At 34.9% G+C, this 15967-nt stretch overlaps 1 protein-coding gene across 1 annotated transcript; it reads left to right on the forward strand.

Moving 5' to 3' along the window:
* The first annotated feature begins 6552 nt into the window (after positions 1 to 6552).
* LOC123938707 (olfactory receptor 2G2-like) lies at positions 6553 to 7506 on the forward strand. Its single transcript, XM_046000317.1, has one exon. The coding sequence runs from the start codon at positions 6553 to 6555 to the stop codon at positions 7504 to 7506; it is 954 nt and encodes a 317-aa protein (XP_045856273.1).
* The last annotated feature ends 8461 nt before the right edge of the window (positions 7507 to 15967 follow it).

Here is a 15967-nt window from a genome sequence, read left to right on the forward strand (position 1 = left end):
AAGCCACTGCTCTGAGCAGCTTCCTGTGTATCTGCATATATAGGGACATATGACTATACAGAATTCCTCTAATTTAGGCACATATACATGGAATGTGATACATATGTTTACACATTCCATAGTTTTAGAATTGTTCCTGTTTAGAATATTCTCTTTCTACTCCCTATTTGATATGTTAAAGCTATAAGGTTTGAAGAGAAAAGTTGTGAAAACACTGCATTCACTGCCAATATTTACAGCTTAATAATTTTTCTATAGAACTAATTTAAAAAACCTTCAAAGCTTAGTAATTTATGATGCTCTTAATGAGTAATGAGGATTCCTAACTTGATCAGAAAAATTGCTATGATTAAAAGGTCCAAACTCAGTGTTATCTGAAGTGGAATTAATTGCTTTCTGTAAACTCTGCAATGTATCTTTGGCAGGTGACTGGACACTGCTGTTCTCTGTGAGTCCCTTTGTGGATGTGTAGAGTGAAATCAATAAAGGTTCAGAATGCAAGGAGGGTAGACTGAGGCAATGTTTATTCCCCATGCATATTAAAGATAGTGGTTTCAGGGTTCACCAGTGAAGGAGCTGGGGACATTTTGCAGGACTCTTTCTTACCTTAAGTGGTAAAGACAGAACTAAAAACAATTAATTCTGCATAATATTTACTCAAAAAATGAATTTGAAAAAGGAAGCATTTGCTTTTGTAATAGACATATATTTTCTTTAGTAATAGATAAAATACATGAAGTTTCCTACTGGAAAAGAATGGGGCAAATAGACAAAATAGTAATGAAGATATTCCAGGATGGTTCCATTTTGTAATTACAAGATTGAGGTGGAGTTCATCAAAACCAAGAGGACTTTGTGTGGTCTGACTTCTGCTTATCACGTTATAAGTCCCCCTATCAAATTCATGCTTTTTAATACTTGTATTTTATTTAATTTAATTTCATTTTTTAATTTTATTTTGTCTTTGTAAGTTTTTATTTAAATTCTACTTAACATACAGTATATTTCTTTCAGGAGGAGAATTTAGAGATTCATTACTTACATACAACATCCAGTGCTCATCCCAATAAGTGCACTCCTTAATACCCAACACCCATTCAAACCATCCCTCCACCTACTTCCCCTCCAGCAACCGTCAGCTTGTACTATATCATTGAGTCTTTTTTTTCCCCATTTTATTTATTTTTTCAGCGTAACAGTATTCTTTTTGCACAACACCCAGTGCTCCATGCAAAACGTGCCCTCCCCATACCCACCACCTGTTCCCCCAACCTCCCACCCCTGACCCTTCAAAACCCTCAGGTTGTTTTTCAGAGTCCATAGTCTCTTATGGTTCGCCTCCCCTTCCAAATTTTTTTTTTTAATAAACATATAATGTATTTTTATCCCCAGGGGTACAGGTCTGTGAATCGCCAGGTTTACACACTTCACAGCACTCACGATAGCACTTACCCTCCCCAATGTCCATAGCCCCCTCCCCCTCTCCCAATCCCATCTCCCCCCAGCAACCCCCAGTTTGTTTTGTGAGATTAAGAGTCATTTATGGTTTGTCTCCCTCCCAATCCCATCTTGTTTCATTTATTCTTCTCCTATCCCCCTACCCCCCCATGTTGCTTCTCCATGTCCTCAAACCTAGATGTCCATCAACAGATGAATGGATAAAGAAGATGTGGTATATATACACAATGGAATACTATGCAGCCATCAAAAGAAATGAAATCATGCCATTTGTGACGACGTGGATGGAACTAGAGCGTATCATGCTTAGTGAAATAAGTCAATCGGAGAAAGACAACTATCATCTGATCTCCCTGATATGAGGTCATTGAGTCTTTTTTGTCATTTGTCTCCTCATTTTCCCCCCTCCCTGTTTTGTTTTGTTTTGTTTTTAATTCCACGTAAGCGTGAAATCAATACAGTGTGTATCTTTCTCTGATTGACTTATTTTGCCTAGCATAATACACTTTAGCTCCATACATGTTGTTGAAAATGGCAAAATTTCATTCTTTTTGATAGCTGAGTAATATTCCATTGTATGTATCTACCATATCTTTTTTTTTTAAGATTTTATTTATTCATTTGACAGAGAGAGATTGCAAGTAGGCAGAGAGGCAGCAGAGAGAGGAAGGGAAGCAAGCTCCCCACTGAGCAGGAAGCCCGATGTGGGGCTCAATCCCAGGATCCTGGGATCATGACCTGAACTGAAGGCAGAGGCTTTAACCCACTGAGCCACCCAGGCACCCTCACATCTTCTTTATCCATTTATCAGTCTATGGACATTTGGGATTTTTCCATAGTTTGACTATTGTTGACAATGCCACTATAAACATCAGGGCACATGTCCCTTCAGACCAGTATTTTTGTATCCTTTGGATAAACATTTAGTAGTACAATTGCTGGGCCATAGAGTAGCTCTATTTTTAACATCTTGAGGAACCTCCAACCTGTTTCCAGAGGGCTACACCAGTTTGCATTCCCACCAACAGTGTAAGGAGATTTTCCTTTCTCTGCATCTTTGCCAACACCTGTTGCTTCCTATGTTGTTGATTTGAACAATTCTAATATAGCCATGTTTAAATAGTGGCAGAATAGCATGTGTTTGAGGCAACTCCAAGGTGGAGGAAGATTGGTAAGGCCTGCTTATTCATTCATTTGGTAATGGTATTTACTAGTAACTCTACTATTGACTAGAGATGTGTTAGTCTCTTTAGGGAAAATGAAATAGGTATGAAATGGTGAATGTGATTTAGATGAATTGCTGACTAATTTTGGGGAGGCTACTTTGTACTGAGCCATCTAAGGATTGGGTGCTACAAAATTACATTTTATATGACCTCATGACTCTCAGAAGCTGTTGTGAACAGATAATACACAACTTAGTCATGTGAGCAAATAGAGAAAATGTTGTCTATTATCTAGTCATGTGCAAAAAAAAGAAATTACCCCATTAGATAGTTTCCCTTTCAAATAAGGACAAAGGTTTTGGAGTATAGTATTAAAGTATGATACTGAGGAAAATTTCATTGGTAGCTGCAATGTAAAAGAAGAACTCACTTTTTTATGATGAAATCATAATTAGTAGCTTGCTAAGTATCATTATTTTATAAATTGGATACAGTGCCATCATTGGAAATAAAATATCCCCTTGTTTCCAAAACAAGAGCCACGTTTTGCATTCACACTTTGAGCTGATGACTAAAGTACACATGGTTCCAGGAAAAAGATAGCTAAAACAATATGGATAGGATTTCACTTCCTAAAAATTGATTATAGAGCCTGGAGTGTCCAGAGTCTCTGAAAAAAGGAGTAGGCAAAACAAACAAACAATTAAAAAAAAAAAAGCCACCATGACCACCAAGACCACCAACAAAAAACCCCTAAAAAATAAACATAATGAGAAGGAAGAAGAAAGGTAGTGTAGAGAATTAACTGGAGGAAGAAATAGACTTGTTAAGTGTATATAATACACTATATATATATATATAAAAATAATACACTATATATAAAATACTCTATAGTATTATCTAATACTATATTATATACACTATATAATGTATATAATACATATATAATACATAATAATATATAGTATATATTATATACACTATATAGTGTTATAATATAGTATTATATAATAATATAGTGTATTATATATAGTGTATATATAGTGTATCTATAATATATATACTATATATTATATACATGTATATGTATATATATATACATATATGTATATACATATATATGTATATATATACATATATGTATATACATATATATGTATATATATACATGTATATATGTATGTATACATGTACACATGTACACATATACATATACATGTAGATGTATACATATGTGTATATATACGTGTATATATACACGTATATATATACTATATATTATTAAATGGCATTACTTTAAAAATCAAGTCCCGAGAGCTTATGTGACCCAAAGGCACACATGTGCTTAACAAGTGTATTATATATATATAGTGTATATTATATTACATATTATATATATATAATTTATATATATATAAAATACACGTATATATAATACACTATATATAGTGTATATCATATTACATATAATATATATATATTTATATATAATACACTTATATATAATACACTATATATAGCATATATCATATTACATATAATATATATATTTTATATATAATACACTTATATATATATAATACAATATATATAGTGTATAGTATATTACATATAATATATATATAATTTTATATATAATATACTTGTTAAGTATATGTGTGCCTTTGGGTCACATAAGCTCTCAGGACTTGATTTTTAAAGTAATGCTATTTAAAAAAATGTAATGACCATTACATCTGATATATTTTTAAAAATATAAATTTATAAATGGCTTCTACTATTTTGGGTGATGACAAATGGTCTTATTTCCTCTTGATTAAAAATTGCTTAAAACAAACCTGTTTTTTTTCCTTCTATTGAAATTAGTTGTATTTCCCATCTTTCTGTAACTAGAAAGATGTTAATATAAAGAGGTAAATTTGATTGGATGGAAATGATGGTCTAATTTATTTCCTGCAATAGATAATATTGCTTCCCTCAACACACACACAGTTTTATTGATGTATAACTGATACACAAAAATCTTCACATATTTGAAGTGTAGAGTTGATGAATCTGGACATATTTATGAACTATTCCCATAATCAAGGTAATAAATTACCTGCAAAAGTTTTCTAGTTTACTTGTGTCCTCTTCTGTGTGTGTGTGTGTGTTTGTGTGTGTGTGTGGTAAGAATACTTAACATAAATTGCCCACTTAACACATTTTAATTGCATAATTAATTTTAATTGCATAACTGTATTATTAAATTCAAGCAATATGTTGGACAGTAGTTTTCCAGAATTTATTCTTTTTTTTTGGATTTTTTAATTAATTAATTTATTTTTTCAGCATAACAGTATTCATTGTTTTTGCACAACACCCAGTGCTCCATGCAATACGTGCCCTCCCTATTACTCACCACCTGGTTCCCCCAACCTCCCACCCCCACCCCTTCAAAACCCTCAGGTTGTCTTTCAGAGAAACATAAGAGAATTTATTCATTTTTATAACTGTAATTTTATAACCATTGAGCAACTTCCTATTTTTCTCTCCTCCCATCCTCTGGCCACCACACCATTTTATTTTTTGTTTCTGTAGGTTTAACTGTTTTATATACCTCATGTAAAAGGAGTATTTTTCCTTCTGTGTCTGGCTTATTTCACTTAGCATAATGCCCTCAAGGTTTATCCATGTTGTGCATTGCAGGATTTCTTTTTTAAAACTGAATAATATTACATTAATAACAAATGATATAATATTCATTAAGAGTGAGTAATAAATATCATCTCTATTCACCCATAGATGGACATTTAAGTTGGCTGTTGTAAATAATGCTGTAATGAACACAAAAATAAAGGCATTTCTTTGAGATCCTGATCTCAGCTCTTTTGGATATAAACCAGAAATGGGATTGTTAGGTTATGTAGAAGTTTTGTTTTTAATTTTTGAGGAATGTTGATTCTGTATTTCATAAAGACTATACCATTTTACACCCCCACCAACACCATACAAGGATTCTAATTTCTCCAAAACCTTGTCAACATTCCCTATCTTTTTTGATAACATCCATATTTACAGGTATGATGTGATATTGTATTTTTCATTGCATTATCTTGGTGATGACGATGCCAAGCACTTTTTCCTATACCTATTCAACATCTGTATATCTCATTTGGAGAAATGTCCATTCAAGACTTTGCCTACTTTTTAATTAAATTTTTATTTATTTATTTATTTATCTATTGTTTCATTTGTGATTCTTATATATTTTGGATATTAACTCCTTATTGGATATTTGCTTTGCAAATATTTTCTTCCGTTTCCTAGATTTTCCTTTTGTTGTGTGGGTTTGGTGTCATATCTGTAAAAATATTGTTAAGACCAATGTCATGAAGCTTTTCCTTTATGTTTCTCCTAAAAGTTTATGTTTTAGATCTTACATTTAAGTTTTCAATACATTTGGAGTTGATTAATGCTGCATATAGTGTAAGCTAGATGTCCAACTTCATTCTTTTGCATGTAGATATATAGCTTTCCCAGCACCATTTATTGAAAAGACTATCTTTTCCCCATTATCTATCCCTGGTAACTTTGTTGATGATCCAGTGGTTGTATATAAATGGGTTCTATCTGGGCCCTTCATTTTACTCCACTGATATATACATCTACATTTATGCCAGTACCATAGGTTCTAATTATTGTAGCTTGATTATGATATTTTTACATATGTCTGCTCTTCTCTATTTTAGAGAGCATCAGAGGAGAAGATGTGTATTTATTTACAATGCACAGAGTGGGAAAAAAAGATCTAAGCTACTAGATGTAAGGACATAGGTTCTAAGAACTTAACATAGAATACTTTTGGGGGAAGTATACTGTCTCATTTTACCTTATATAATATGTCATCTTTCTCAACTGTAACAGCCTTTGGGAACACACTTTGCATATGGGGATGATGAGGAGTACCAATGAGACCAGACTAACAGGTTTTGTCCTCTTGGGGTTTTCTGATTATCCTCAGTTACAGAAGGTTCTATTTGTGGTCATTTTGATCTTGTATTTATTAACCATTTTTGGGAATACCACCATCATTCTGGTATCTCGTCTGGAATCCAAGCTTCATAAGCCAATGTATTTTTTCCTTTCTCATCTCTCCTTTTTGGATATATGCTTTACCAGCAGTGTTATTCCTCAGCTCTTGGTAAACTTGTGGGATCCTATGAAAAACATCACCTATGGTGGCTGTGTGGTTCAGCTCTATGTCTCTCTTGCCTTGGGATCTACAGAATGTGTCCTCCTAGCTGTGATGTCCTATGATCGCTACATTGCCATCTGCCGTCCCCTCCACTACACTGTTATAATGCATCCTCATCTTTGTATGGCTTTGGTATCTTTGGCATGGCTCAGTGGGGTGGTCACTACTCTAGTACAGTCCACTCTCACCTTGCAGCTACCTTTCTGTGGGCATCATCAACTAGATCACTTCATCTGCGAGGTCCCTGTACTCATCAAGTTGGCTTGTGTGGACACCACTTTCAATGAGGCTGAGCTCTTTGTAGCTAGCATTATCTTCCTTATAGTACCTGTTTCCATCATCCTGATTTCATATGGCTACATTGCCCAAGCAGTTTTGAGGATTAAGTCAGCTTTTGGAAGAAAGAAAGCATTTGGGACCTGCTCCTCCCACCTGATGGTTGTCATAATCTTCTATGGAACCATCATCTTCATGTATCTGCAACCAGCCAAGAGTAGATCCAAGGACCAGGGAAAGTTTGTTTCCCTCTTTTACACCGTGGTGACCCCCATGCTCAACCCTCTTATTTATACTTTGAGAAATAAAGAGGTTAAGTGGGCATTAAGGAAAGTTCTAGGAAAGATTCTGGGAATAAAGTTTACATGATTATTAAAAAAAAGTTTTTTTAAAAAGCACTAATGTGAAGACATCTCTTTCTGTGTGGTAAAAAAAAAACATGAATCTTTTTTTTTAAACATTAAGCTTTGTAATAAAAGCCTATTTGGGTCATTTTCTCCCATTTTATTTTGGTTAATTATTTATACAACATTCTATAATATACTGTGGAATTTATGTGTCTAATACCAACTTTGCCTTTACCCAATAGCAACAAAAAATAGCAAAAAAAAAAGTCAATACTTCAATCTATTCTTAAGTATCTTTCCTCCTGAAATATATCATCTATGAAACCCTCTGAAATTGTTGTTTTCCCATGTTGAGAAAAAAAATTGAGAAATGTTTTAAACTAGTCATTTCTTTTTTCTTTATTTGTGAAAAACATATTTAGTCTCTCAGCTTTCCTGTATCTCTAGTTGGACCAGAGTCTTCCCTTTTTCCAAAGTTGTGCCTAAGATGGAAGAAATTGAAGAAAACTGTTATGAGGCAGAATTTTTATTTCCTCCTATACTCTATCCTCTTAGAATGTGATATCAATGTGTAGAAGAGCATAATCCACATGGGGACAAAAACCATACATTCAGGTAGAGGATAAAGTAGAAAGAATGAACCTGGTTCTATTATTTTGTAGTGGAGCCAATAAAAGCAGTTCTAAGTGACTGACAAAGGTAGTTGAGCCAATAAACCAGTTCTGACTAAATGACTGATTAAGTGATTGACAAACCATATTTCTTTTCTTTTTTAATATTTCATTTTTTATAAACATAAAATGTATTATTAGTCCCAGGAGTACAGGTCTATGAATCACCAGGATTACACAGTTCACAGCACTCACCATAGCACATACCCTCCCCAATGTCCATCACCCCACCACCCTCTCCCAACCCCCTCCCCCCAGCAACCCTCAGTTTGTTTTGTGAGATTAAGAGTCTCTTATGGTTTGTCTCCCTCCCAATCTCATCTTGTTTAATTTATTCTTTTCCTACCCCCCAAGCCCCCCACATTGCATCTCCACTTACTCATATCAGGGAGATCAGATGATAGTTGTCTTTCTCTGATTGACTTATTTCACTAAGCAAAATACCCTCTAGTTCCATCCACATCATGGCAAATGGCAGGATTTCATTTATTTTAATGACTGCATAGTATTCCATTGTGTATATATACCACATCTTCTTTATCCATTCATCTGTTGATGGACATCTAGGTTCTTTCCATAGTTTGGCTATTGTTGACATTGCTGTTTTAAACATTCGGGTGCATGTGTCCCTTTGGATCACTATGATAAACCAAATTTCTTTTCTGGAAATGACTAACAATGAAGTCTGATTCATAAGAAAAAGCTTAGCTATATAATATTCTAGGGCATGCAAATACATATAAATAAAAAGCATTCACTATTGTTAGGTAACTCTACATTTCTATATTTAAACACATTTTCTTAACTTCGAGATTTATATTCCAGATGAGAGTTTAGTCAAACTAGTCTTGTTTATGCTATAGCACTGATGATTTGTTTCCCAGAACTTCACTCTAAATGGCCTTTGCTTAGAACATTTATTTTCTGCATGTTATACACAACTAATGAATCATTAAACATTACATGAAAAGCTAGTGATGTACTGTATGTTGGCTAATCGATTTGAATTTAAAAAAAATTCCTTTCTGGAAATTAGTAACTTTTACATCTTGATTTTTGGGAATTTGTTTGTAAACACTCCATTTCACTGAGTTTTTTGTAAACACTATTTCACTGAATTGTAGCAAACATTGATTTTGTGGTCTTTAGCTTCCAAAAATGCTGTGTTTAAACATGCATCAGAATAAACATATAAATTCAATGAAATGAGGAAGAATTTTGTGGTAGTTTCCTGCAGGTCCAGATATGGTAATAATTTCAAATAAAGAATAAGAAGTCAGGGAATGAATTATCACTTCTAACTGTTCTAATGCAGAGGTATAATTAGAATGATAATGCTCTTTCTAGATTCTATCTCTTTGTGTGTGTGTTTTTTATTTTTTTAATTTAAGTATGATTAACATACAGTTTTATATTATTTTGAGTGTACAATATTCAAACATTCTATAGATTATTCAGAGCTCTTTAAGACAAGTGTACTCTTAATCACCTTTATCTATCTCACCCATCATCCCATCCCTCTTCCCTCTGGCAATCACCAGTTTGTTCACTATATTTAAGAGTCTGGGTCTTTATCTCTTTTCTCTCTGCTTCTTCATGTGTTTTATGTCTTAAATTCCACATATGTGCATAATCACATGGTATTTATCTTTCTCTTAGTGATTTATTTCACTTAGATGATACCCTCAATGTCCATCCATGTCATAAATGGCAAAATCTCATTATTATGTATGATTGTGTAATATTCCATCACACACACAGGAAAACACACACACACACACACACACACACACACACACACACACACACACACACCATGTCTTTCTCCATTCACCTGTCAATGGAAATAGGAGCTGCTTCTATATTGTGGCTATTGTAAATAATGTTGCAATAAACAGGAATACATACATCTTTTCAGATTAGTGTAATTGTTTTCTTTGGGTGAATATCCAACAATGACATTACTGGATCATATGGGAACTCTATTTTTTAAAAGATTTTGTTGATTGATTGATTGATTGATTATTTCTTTATTATAACACAAGTGCGGTGAGATACAGAAGGAGAGGGAGAGAGAGAATCTCAAGCAAATGTCCCACTGAGCCCAGAGCTTGACTCATTCCAGAGCCCAAAACAGGGGACTCTATCTCAGGACACTTAGAGCATGATCTGAGGCAAAATCAAGAATCAGACACTTAAGTGACTGAGCCACCCAGGTGCCACTCTATTTTTAATATTTTGAAAAACCTCTTTACAGTCTTTCACTGCACCAACTTGAATCTCCACCAGCAGTGCAGGAGTGTTTCTTTGTCTCCTCGTATTCATCAACAGGTGTTCTTTCTTTTGATTTTAGGCATTCTGACAGGTGTGAGGTGATATCTCACTGTAGTTTTCATTTGCATTCCTTGATGATTGCTGATGTTGGCCACCTTTTCAGGTCTTTTGGTTATTTGTATGTCTTCTTCAAAAATGTATATTCATGTCTCCTGCCCATTTCCTAATCAGATTATTATTATTGATTATTATTATTGATGTTGACTTGTGTAAGTTCTTTATATATTTTTGGATACTAACCCTTTATTGTATATATCATTTGCAAATATCTTCTCCCATTTGGTAGGTTGCTATTTTTTTTTACATATTTTTGCATCCTTGTCATAAGTGTGATTTTATTTTGATCTATCTATTATCTATCTATCAAGAGAGAACACAAGCAGAGGAAGTGGCAGACAGAGTGAGAAGTAGGCTCCCTGCTGAGCAAGGAGTCTGATGCCAGACTTGATTCCAAGACCCTGGGATCATGACCTAGCTGAAGTCAGGACTCAACCTGCTGAGCCACCCAGGTGTGCCATGTTTTTTTGTTTCATTTATAGTTTCCTTCACTGTGCAAAAACTTTTGTTTTGATGAAGTCTAAGTAGCTTTTGGTTTTATTCCCTTTGCCTGAAGAGACCTATCTAGAAAACTGTTTCTATAGCTGTTGTCAAAGGAACTACTGCCTAATGTACTCTTCTAGGAGTTTTTGATTTCAGGTGTCATATCTATGTCTGTAATACATTTTGAGTTTATTTTTGTGTATGATGTAAGAAAGTGGTCCAGTTTCATTCTTCAGCATGTAGACAGCATGTAACTGTCCATTTTCCCCAACATAACTTGTTGAAAAGACTGTTTTCTCCCCATTGCATACTCTTGCATCCTTTGTAGTTAGTTGGCCACTTAAGTGTGGGTTTATTTCTGGGCTCTCTATTTGTTCTACTGATCTGTGTGTCTATTTTGTACCAGTATTATACTGTTTTGATCGCTATACTTGAAATCTGGGATGATAATATCTCCAGTTTTCTTATCATTTATTTATTTTTTCAAGATTATTTTGGCTAATTGAGATCTTTTATGGTTTCATACAAATTTTAGTTTATTTCTAGCTCTATAAACAGTGTTTTTGGTATTTTCATAGGCATTGTATTCAATCCATAGATTGCTTTAGGTAGTATGGACATTTTAATAATAATGATTCTGTACATAAGCATGGACTATCTTTCCATTTGTTTGTTTCATCTTCAATTTCACCAATATTTTATATTTTATAGTTTTCTGAGTACAGGTTTTTCACCTGTTTGATTAAGTTTATTCCTGGGTATTTTATTCTTCTTAGTGCAATTGTAATGGAATTTCTTTCTTAATTTCTTTTTCTGCTACTTCATTATTAGTATATAAATGCAACACATTGTTTTATATTAATTTTGTATCCTGTGACTTTACTGAATTCCTTTTTTAGTTCTAGAAATTTATTGGTGGTCTTTAGGGTTTTCTACAGGTAGTGTCATGTCATATGCAAATAGTAAAAAGCCCTTAGTTTGTGCCCTAATGATGTACTACATACTGGCTAACTGAACATAATAAAATAAATAAATATAAAAGTGCTGAGAGTAGACATTTGTGTTTTTTTATTTCAAGCTATTTTTTAAAATTTCTTTATTTAAATTCAATTAAGTTAACATATACTGTATTATTAGTTTCAGGGGTAGAATTTAGTGACTCATCAGTTGCATATAACATCTAGTGCTCATTCCAACAAGTGCCCATCATCCATTTAGCCGATCCCCCCCACCATCTCCCTCCATCAACCCTCAGTTTGTTCTCTAAAAGACAACTGACAGAATGGGAGAAGATATTTGCAAACGACATATCAGATAAAGGGCTAGTATCCAAAATCTATAAAGAACTTATCAAACTCAACACCCAAAGAACAAACAATCCAATCAAGAAATGGGAAGAGGACATGAACAGATATTTCTGCAAAGAAGACATCCAGATGGCCAACAGACACATGAAAAAGTGCTCCACATCACTCGGCATCAGGGAAATACAAATCACAACCACAATGAGATATCACCTCACACCAGTCAGAATGGCTAAAATTAACAAGTCAGGAAATGACAGATGCTGGCGAGGATGTGGAGAAAGGGGAACCCTCCTCCCCTGTTGGTGGGAATGCAAGCTGGTGCAACCACTCTGGAAAACAGCATGGAGGTTCCTCAAAATGTTGAAAATAGAACTACCCTATGACCCAGCAATTGCACTACTGGGTATTTACCCTAAAGATACAAACATAGTGATCTGAAGGGGCACGTGCACCCGAATGTTTATAGCAGCAATGTCTACAATAGCCAAACTATGGAAAGAACCTAGATGTCCATCAACAGATGAATGGATAAAGAAGAGGTGGTATATATACACAATGGAATACTATGCAGCCATCAAAAGAAATGAAATCTTGCCATTTGGGATGACGTGGATAGAACTAGAGTGTATCATGCTTAGTGAAATAAGTCAATCGGAGAAAGACAACTATCATATGATCTCCCTGATATGAGGACATGGAGAAGCAACATGGGGGGTTAGGGGGATAGGAGAAGAATAAATGAAACAAGATGGGATTGGGAGGGAGACAAACCATAAATGACTCTTAATCTCACAAAACAAACTGGGGGTTGCTGGGGGGAGGTGGGATTGGGAGAGGGGGAGGGGGCTATGGACATTGGGGAGGGTATGTGCTATTGTGAGTGCTGTGAAGTGTGTAAACCTGGCGATTCACAGACCTGTACCCCTGGGGATAAAAATACATTATATGTTTATTAAAAAAAAAAATTGGAAGGGGAGGCGAACCATAAGAGACTATGGACTCTGAAAAACAACCTGAGGGTTTTGAAGGGTCAGGGGTGGGAGGTTGGGAGAACAGGTGGTGGGTAATGGGGAGGGCACGTTTTGCATGGAGCACTGGGTGTTGTGCAAAAACAATGAATACTGTTATGCTGAAAAATAAATAAAATGGAAAAAAAAAGAATCTTGGAAACCTGTGTAGCTCAGTTGGTTCAGGGTCATTTTTTTAATGTATTTATTATTCTGTTATGTTAGTCACCATACAATACATCATTAGTTTTTGATGTAGTCTTCCAGAATTAATTATTTATGTATAACATCTGGCCCTCCATGCAATACATGCCCTCCTTAATACCCACCACTGCCTTTAGCTCAGGTCATGAAGCCAGGGTCCTGGTATTGAGTCCTGTGTCAGACTCCTTGCTCAGTGGGGAGTCTGCTTATTCCTCTGCCTGATGCTCCCCCTGCTTGTGGTATCTCTCTGACAAATAAGTAAACATAATCTTAAAAAAAAAAATCTCTTACGGCTTGACTCTCTCTCTCTCTCTTTTTCTCCCTTCCCCTATGTTCATGCTTTGTTCCTTAAATTCCACATATCTGTGAAATCATATGGTAATTGTGTTTTATTCTTAATCTTAGAGGCAAAGCTCTCAGTTTTGTACCATTAAATATGAAATTGCTGTGGGGTTTTCATAGATGCCCTTTATTATGTTGAGTAATGTTCCCTCTAATCCTACTTTGTGAAGAGTTGTTATCATGAAAAGATGTTGCACTGCGACAAATGCTTTTTCTTCATCTATTGAAATTATCATGTGGTTTTTATCTTCTCTCTTTGATTTGTGAATTTGTGAATATTGAACTACGCTTGTATCCTTGGAAAAAGATCTACTTGATTATGGTGAATTGTATTTTGTAATCTATTGTTGGATTCAGTTTGCTAACATTTTGTTGAGGAATTTTGCATCTATGTTCATTAGTCTTTATTTCATTTTGCTTTTAGGATAATGCTGGCTTGGTAGGATTAATTTGAATTTCATTCTTCTTTATTTCTTGGAATAGTTTGAGAAGAGTAAGTATTATCTCTTTTTAAAATGTTTATTGGAATTCACATTTGAAGCCATCTGGTTCTGGGCTTGTGTTTGCTTGGAACTTTTTGATACTGATTCAACTTTATTACTAATAACCAGTCTGTTCAAATTTTCTATTTCTTCCTGATTCAGTTTTGGAAAGTTATATGGTTCTAAGAATTTATCAATTTCTTCTAGCTTGTCCAATTTTTTGGCATATAATTTTTCCTAGTACTATTTTATAATCCATTGGTTCTGTGATATTAGGTGTTATTTTCCCTCCATTTATGATTTTATTTACTTGCCTTGTCACTTTCATTTTTTTGATGCGCTTGGCTTATCAAAATGTTTATGAATTTCGTTTTTGTTTAAAGAAATTGGATGTTGGTTTTATTGATCTGTCTTATTTGTTATTTTAGTTTCTATTTCATTTTCTCCTCTAAACTTTATTATGTCCTTCTTTCCACTAATTTTGGGCTTGTTCGTACCACCTTTAGATGTAAGTTTAGTTTGTTTTTTTTTTTAAAGATTTTTATTTATTTATTTGACAGAGAGAGAGATGGGCAGAGAGAGAGGAGGAAGCAGGCTCCCCGCGGAGCAGAGAGCCCGATGCGGGGCTCGATCCCAGGACCCTGAGATCATGACTCGAGCCAAAGGCAGCGGCTTAATCCACTGAGCCACCCAGGCGCCCCAGTTTAGGTTGTTTTTTAGAGATTTTTCTTATTACTTGAGGTAGACCTGTATTACTATAATCTTCTCTCTGAGAACAGGTTTTGCTGTATCACAATGATTTTGGACTGTTATGTCTCCTTTTTATAAAATTTTTCTTGTGTTATGTTAGTCAGCAAACATCATTAGTTTTTTTTTATAATTTTATTTATTTATTTATTTTTATTTGTTTATTTACAGCATAACAGTGTTCATTGTTTTGGCATCACACCCAGTGCTCCATGCAGTATGTGCCCTCCCTATTACCCACCACCTGGTTCCTCAACCTCCAACCCCACCACCCCCCCCACCCCTGCCGCCCCTTCATAACCCTCTGGTTGTTTTTCAAAGTCCATAGTCTCTCATGGTTCATCTCCCCTTTCAGTTTCCCTCAACTCCCTCTCCTCTCCATCTCCCCATGTCCTCCAAGTTATTTGTTATGCTCTACAAATAAGTGAGACCATATGATACTTGACTCTCTCTGCTTGACTTATTTCGCTCAGCATAATTTCTTCCAGTCCCGTCCATGTTGCTACAAAAGTTGGGTATTCGTCCTTTCTGATGGAGGCATAATACTCCATTGTGTATATGGACCACATCTTCCTTATCCATTCATCCGTTGAAGGGCATCTTGGTTCTTCCCACAGTTTGGCGACCTTAGCCATTGTCGCAATAAACATTGGGGTACAAATGGCCCTTCTTTTCACTCCATCTGTATCTTGGGGGTAAATACCCAGCAGTGCAATTGCAGGGTCATAGGGAAGCTCTATTCTTAATTTCTTCAGGAATCTCCACATTGTTCTCCAAAGTGGCTGCACTAACTTGCATTCCCACCAACAGTGTAAGAGGGTTCCCCTTTCTCCACATCCTCTCCAACAC

Source organism: Meles meles, chromosome 3, assembly GCF_922984935.1.
Source record: "Meles meles chromosome 3, mMelMel3.1 paternal haplotype, whole genome shotgun sequence".
NCBI lineage: Eukaryota > Metazoa > Chordata > Mammalia > Carnivora > Mustelidae > Meles > Meles meles.